Source organism: Passer domesticus, chromosome 28, assembly GCF_036417665.1.
Source record: "Passer domesticus isolate bPasDom1 chromosome 28, bPasDom1.hap1, whole genome shotgun sequence".
In the NCBI taxonomy this organism is placed as follows: Eukaryota; Metazoa; Chordata; class Aves; order Passeriformes; family Passeridae; genus Passer; species Passer domesticus.
Window position 1 is genome coordinate 2,547,214 of NC_087501.1, and position 6,433 is coordinate 2,553,646.

The 6,433-nt window shown below is 50.4% G+C and overlaps 1 protein-coding gene across 4 annotated transcripts in view; it reads left to right on the forward strand.

Moving 5' to 3' along the window:
- The window catches only part of ZMAT4 (zinc finger matrin-type 4), a 47,247-nt gene extending 42,305 nt beyond the window's left edge, over window positions 1-4,942 (forward strand). For all 4 annotated transcript variants that reach the window (XM_064400363.1, XM_064400365.1, XM_064400366.1 and 1 more), the window contains one exon: window positions 4,497-4,942. In XM_064400363.1, coding sequence (XP_064256433.1) covers window positions 4,497-4,512 — 16 coding nt within the window. In that variant the 3' untranslated portion in view covers window positions 4,513-4,942. The remainder of the gene's footprint in view (window positions 1-4,496) is intronic.
- Window positions 4,943-6,433: the final 1,491 nt, after the last annotated feature.

Here is a 6,433-nt window from a genome sequence, read left to right on the forward strand (position 1 = left end):
GAAACATGATACCAGAGACTAGATTAATGAACTAATTGCTCCTAATGCACTTATATGTGAGCTTTGGGAACCATTTCAGGCTGAATCACTTGGAACTGCCCAGATTAGGAGAGGAATATAAAGGGATATACCTGAAGTGCTTCAGGTAGCTTTGAGGGTGCTCTGAAAAGTGAGCAGGATGAGCAGAGCTAGCAATGACTACTAATGGCTCATTCTGCTTAAGCCAGCAAAGGATAAAGCCAGCCCTTCCCCAGCTGATGTCAGACCTTCCCAGGTTCCTGGTAGTGTCCACATTAGCTTTATTCTGTTTATTCAGGGAGCATTTGAATGCCTTGCAGCTGCAGGGATGCAGCACACCTGGCAGTGCAGGTGTGTTGTGGAGCAGTGGGCTGGGCCAGGTGAGGGAGCCAGCCTTGGTTTGGAGCAATCTGTGCCCTTGGCTGCCTGCACCTCCCTGATGGGGGATCCCTGCCCAGACAGCTGAGACAGGGTTGGGATCCACACCCAGTGCAACAAATTCCCACTGCTGGGAAGTAGAGCTGAGAGCTCTTCCTGAAAACCTGGAATACAACATCTGTGCCATGCTGCCCTGGCCAAGAGCTGTAATTTATCCTTCCCTTGCCAGTCCTTCCAAGTCTATATGGTTATTTCTGTGGTTGCTGTTGGTATTATTGTGAAGGATAAAGTTTATCTCAAACTACAGCAGCCTCATGGATGGGGGATAGAAATGTGTCACCAGTTCCCCACACCAGAAGGGTGCCTGGTCCTCTGGGTTATCCCCACACCACCTGCTCTGTTGTGCAATCTCCTGCAATTAGCAGAGATTAAGGAATCTTAATTTCTAGTGCCGTGAATGAACACCTTGGGAAGTGATTTGTGCTTTGACTGTGGTAGGAGTGGCAGATGACACACCTGCCCTGGGCTCAGCCTGTTCTCAGGGCAAAGGAATGTGCTGGGCAGCACAAACAACACATTCTGCCAGGGCTGCATCTATGTCTCACTAACTTTTCCAAGCAATTGCCTCTTCCATACCAAGAAAGGGACTTTGGAAATGCAGTCCTGGTCCTTTGCTGAGTTCCCAGAGCTGTGGTGGCAGCACTGTGGCTCCCAGGTGTGCCCCGTGCTGGGGGCAGGTGAGGATCACCCCCTGCTCGTTCCTCGGCCATGTTCCCCTGCTGGTTCTGCTGTTCTCATTATTGCTGGTTAATGTCAAGGCTGTCCCCTGCCTCGTAACTCAGGCTGAAGCCACTGGACTGCAGTTGCCAAGGCAACAAAACATTTTCTGTAGCTGTCATACTTCATATAGTTAAAGACTAAACTAACCTGAGGAAGGGGGCAGTCAGTGAAGGGCAGGGGTGAAGGGATGCAGGGGTTTTGCTCTGGGACAAAGAGCAAAACAGGGAACAGTGATTGCAGGATGGAAGCTGACACCACCCAAAAAATGCCAGGCAGATGAATTTCCTGGAAAGCTGCTTCAGGAGCTGAGAACTTTTATGAGGCATGAGCTGCATTGTGGTTATTTATTACTGTTCCTGAGAGCTCTGCAGAGAGCAGCACGCTGAGAGCCCCAGTTAGAGCTGCCTTAAATAACCCAGCACACAACCATGAGCTTGGCAGCTGTGTTAACCAGGAGCCTGCCCTGCCCCTCCATGGGCAGCACAATTTGAGGCTTGGACCCTGCAGCTGAGCTGCTCTTCCTTGAGTGTCTGGCCAGGAGAGATGAAACATTCATAGGAACTTCAGGTGCTACTGACTGTGTTTGTTTGACCAAAAGAGGGGAGGAATAGGGCTTAGGAAGGAAGCTGGAGGTGTCTTGGCTGGTATTTTGGTGTTGAATAAAAGATGCAGGAGGAGGGAGTTAATACTGAGCTGGTCCTTATTCCTCCAGCTGTGCATGCACAAAGCAGATAGATCTGCCAGCTCCAGATATATATTTATATATATATATATATAATATTTTAAATAGATTATTTTTTTTTCTCCAGGATACAGGTACTTCAGCTTAATTTGAGAATGAAGTTTAAATGCCACACTGGATGTGTGGGCAGTGCAGGGCTCAGGCTCTGATGGGTGATGCTGCTGGCTGAGGGCACGTGCTGGCACGGAGCAAGTGTTGGAATGTGGATGGACTCTGGAACATCTGCAGCGGGGTGGAGCACTAAACCTTTAATTAGGGATTTATGAACTGTGTGGAGATGATTGAGGCATTGTTTGACTTGCTCTCCAGAAATAGATGTTTTTTTTTTTTAAAATCTCCTTTCTCCTTCCCTCCTCCCCCCATGCAGCAGTGCTGGGCAGGGTGCCAGGCAGGGGCCTGTGGTGGGCACCAGCAGCTCCTTCCTGTGGGCACAGCAGCAGCCAGAATCCCAGTTGTGAATGTTGCTTCTGAGAGGCTGGGAGGGAGGCACATGCCAGCCTCGCTCCTCACTGCTCCCCATGGGCTGGCAGAAACAAAACCTCCCTCTTTTCTGCTTTGTGCAAGCTGTGAAGATGAAAAATCACTGCTCAAAGTGATGGGCAACAAACAGCAGGGATTGAAGTCCCAGATAGCTGTGAAAGGAGACAGAGGATATTCAGTGTCTGGGGTCAAAACAATGCTTGTGCAGAATGTTACCCTGGGGCTTGGCAAGAAGCCCTTCCTGGAGAGGGGTTGGGAGCAGGCAGGGTCATCCCCATGGCCTGGAGAAAACAGCTGCCTTCAGGGAAGAGGCTCCAGGGAGCTGGATTGGGTGTGAGGTGCCTCCTGTGGGCATGTGGCTGCAAGGAGCAGAGGTGATTTCGGCAGAGCAGAGAGCCCAGGCTCACGTTTGGGCTGGGTGTCAGCCCTGGGCCAGCTGTGGGTCTGTCACAAGTGCCAGCTGAGCTCCTCTGCTCGGGCTGTCAGCCAGGAGGGCTGAGATCCAGCCCTGGTAATTAACAGTCTGACTGTGTGGGGACAACCATTCCCACTTCCATAAAGAACAGCTTTGTCTCCTCGCCTTCATTTTGTCTCTTTGATCAGCCAGACCTCTCTGCCACATCTAGAGCTCACAAATGTATTCCAGGGTTTTGTAATCACTCATTTGCACTTCCAGAGATGCTAATACATGTCAGGGTTTCCCTTTCAGACTCGGGCTTCCTGCTGAATTTCAGGATTTTTGCAGAGAGAGGACCCAATCCTGCAGCCACCATTGGGGTAAAACCAATTCAATGGTCAAAATTAATTTCTGAGGGGTGAAGAGTGGTCATGTCTGGTAGGGGAGGTGGCTCTGCAGCCCTTCCTGCACAACTCTCAGCCTTGACTTTGGGCTGCACCCTGGGAATCCCAGATGGCTGATGTCCTGCTGAGGAGCACAGGCAGCAGGCTTGGTCCTGGGCAGCCTCTTTCCTCTTTTCTTTCCTTTTTTATTCTCAGGCTGAGAACACAGATGTCTAATTGGAACAGGGTATTTATCAACATAAGCTGCTTGGCTATTCAGGCATGAGCTAATCAAAATATTGTTAATATCATGCCTGGAGAAATGTCACCCTTTTCCCATGGTTGTGTTTACATCACTTTTCCCGTCTATTTAAGAAGGTGTGAACAAACACTGACAGCCTGTTGTGGCTGAAGCATGTCCCAGGGTCTGTGTGTTTGGCACAGCCAGCTCATGGGGAGCTCTGGGGCTGCCTGGCCCGGCTCCACCCGGGTCAGATTTAGTCCCAAATGGTGTTTCTGGTTCTCCTGGGTGCTTCCAGCCCTGGTGCCAGCAGGTTGGGCTCCTTCCGCACATCCTCCCTCAGGGTGAAGGTGTTCTCTGATAGATTTCCTGTAAATTTCTGGGAATTAGAGTAAATTAGTTGCATTGTGCACTTCACACCCAAGCCAAATGATTTTTTTCTTACCTTGGTGGCTACAGTAACACTTGGAAATAGTAGCATTTATCTGAGCTTTTTGCAATATATAGTAGCTTATGGTAAAGGAGCCTTTAGAGCAGTAACAGCTCCAGAAGATGAATAGTTACAAAAGGTAGATGGAATTGATAGGCATTTTAATTTGTCATAGTTTCAGTTCCAGAGAACAGCTGAATAATTACACTGCCTGTGAAGAAAGAGAATGTAATACTTCCCCTCATTATAGATCTAACTTGTCTCCCTTCCCTTTTAATGTAAGTGAAAATGAAGATATCTCTGATATCTTCTGTTTTGATCATAATTTGAAAGCCCCAGGACAGCCCGTACAGCTCTGTGTTGTGGTGTTGGGTGCACAGATTAATCATTTTCATGTAAAACCCAAACACTGGGTTAATTGCTCAAAGCACAAACCTGAGCTTGGCAATGCCAAATCCAATGAGGAATTCCTCATCAGCTGAGCTGTGCTGGGCCATGGAGGAGCCGAGTTGGGCAGGATTTGTGAGGCTCTTAAATTCAAATTTAACACCTAAAGGAAGGAGACTTTTTCCAATTTGCTGTGGTGGTTTTCTTTGATAAAACACACCAGGATGGAGCGTGACTTGGGCTTTTTTTCTCTCCTGCAGCCTGAAGAACCAATAGTGGCTCATCAGTGGAGAAGAGGACAAGCACTAGTTCTGCTTCTGTGGAGGGGAGCGGGCCAGCAGGAGAGGAGGCTTTCTTGGACAGTGATCCTATGTGGATTCAATAATTAACATGTAACTAACCTTTGCTTTGGACAAGTACATGGGAATTTTTTTTTTTAATTTTGTGGTGAGTTAAAATATTTCGATGGATTTTTTTACCCTTTCAAGACAATATTTATTCAGCACAGAGTCTAGAGTATGATAACTATCCTGTAAATACAGCACTTACTCATCAGCCATCTTCAGGGACAGTGGAAACAAACTGGTTTACTTTTTCATATTTATTCCTAGATTTCTCCCAAGAGTATAAGATTATTCTACTACATTATCCATGATAGTGATGTAATCAGTCTTCAATCAGAAATAAACACACTTTCTTCACCTTCTCCAGCATGGTTTGTGTCAACACATACAGAGCAGCAGCAGTGAATCGTGGGGATTGTGTAACGGATCAGTTTCTTCCTTCCCTCTTTGTCTCTAAAGAAACAAATGGTTCCATGAGTACAGAACACTGAAAAGAAAGTGTGAATTCCCTTTCCTGCTGGTAGGATCCCTGCAGGCTCAGCAGAAGCTGTTTGATTTATTGACTTTGCTGCAAGGCTGGACGCTGCCGTGCCCACCAGAGAGCTGCAGGAGCCCGGGGGCACCAGAGCCTTGGCACAGGCTGAGCTGGCCCGGCCATGCCAGGTAAGGCTGGTGCCCTGTGCACCTGCAGGGACACCTTTTTAGCCCTGCACTGCCCCAGCTCGGGCTCTGCCCTGCACTGCCAGCAGCAGCTCGTTCCCCTGCCTGAGCAGAGCAGGAGCCGAGCGGGAGGAGAGCCCTTCAGTGCTCTGCATCCTGGGCTGCTCTGCTGGCCAGGAGCCTCAGTCCTGGGCTGTGCCTGAGCCCCTGGGCAGTGCCTGGGCATTGCCTGAGCCCCTGGGCTGTGCCTGAGCCCCTGGGCAGAACCTGGGCTGTGCCTGAGCTGTGCCTGAGTCCTTGAGCTGTGCCTGGGCTGTGACTGAGCTCTACCCGAGCCCCTGGTCTGTACCTGAGCTCTACCTGAGCCCTGGGCATTACCTGAGCCCCTGGGCTGTACCTGAGCTGTACCTGAGCCCTGAGCTGTTCCTGAGCCCCTGGGCAGTGCCCAAGCCCCTGGCCTCTCCCTGAGCCCTGGGCTGTGCCTGAGCTCTCCCTGAGCCCTGGGCTCTACCTGAACCCCTGGGCTGTACCTGAGCCCTGAGCTGTTCCTGAGCCCCTGGGCAGTGCCCAAGCCCCTGGTTCTCATCAGTCACACCCCTGTCTCCAGCCTGGAGTGACTGTTCCTGAGCCCCTGGGCTGTACCTGAGCTGTACCTGAGCCCCTGGGCTGTACCTGAGCTGTACCTGAGCCCCTGGGCTGTACCTGAGCTGTTCCTGAGCCCCTGGGCTGTGCTTGAGCTGTACCTCAGCCTGTGAGCATTAACTGAGCTCTACCTGAGCCCCTGGGCTATACCTGAGCTGTTCATGAGCCCTGAGCTGTTCCTGAGCCCCTGGGCTGTACCTGAGCTCTACCTGAGCCCTGGGCATTACCTGAGCCCCTGGGCAGTGCCCAAGCCCCTGGGCTCTCCCTGAGCCCCCAGGCTGTGGAGGGACAGCTCGGGTGCACTGCAGCATCACCTCCTTCCCTCTGTGGGGACACTCAGAGCCACCGCAGAAGCTCTGTGTGATTAATTTGTGCTCTTGCATCGATGCCTTTCATGTGTGGAGGAGAATGGGTTTTTCACAGATGAGTAAACATCTCCTTGGGTTTCATGGCTGTGGGGTGGTTTCATTTATTGTGTTTTGGGTAATAACACGAGCCGCCAGTGTTCCTGAAGCTAAACTGCCTCTTTACAGAGAGAATGATTTACAGAA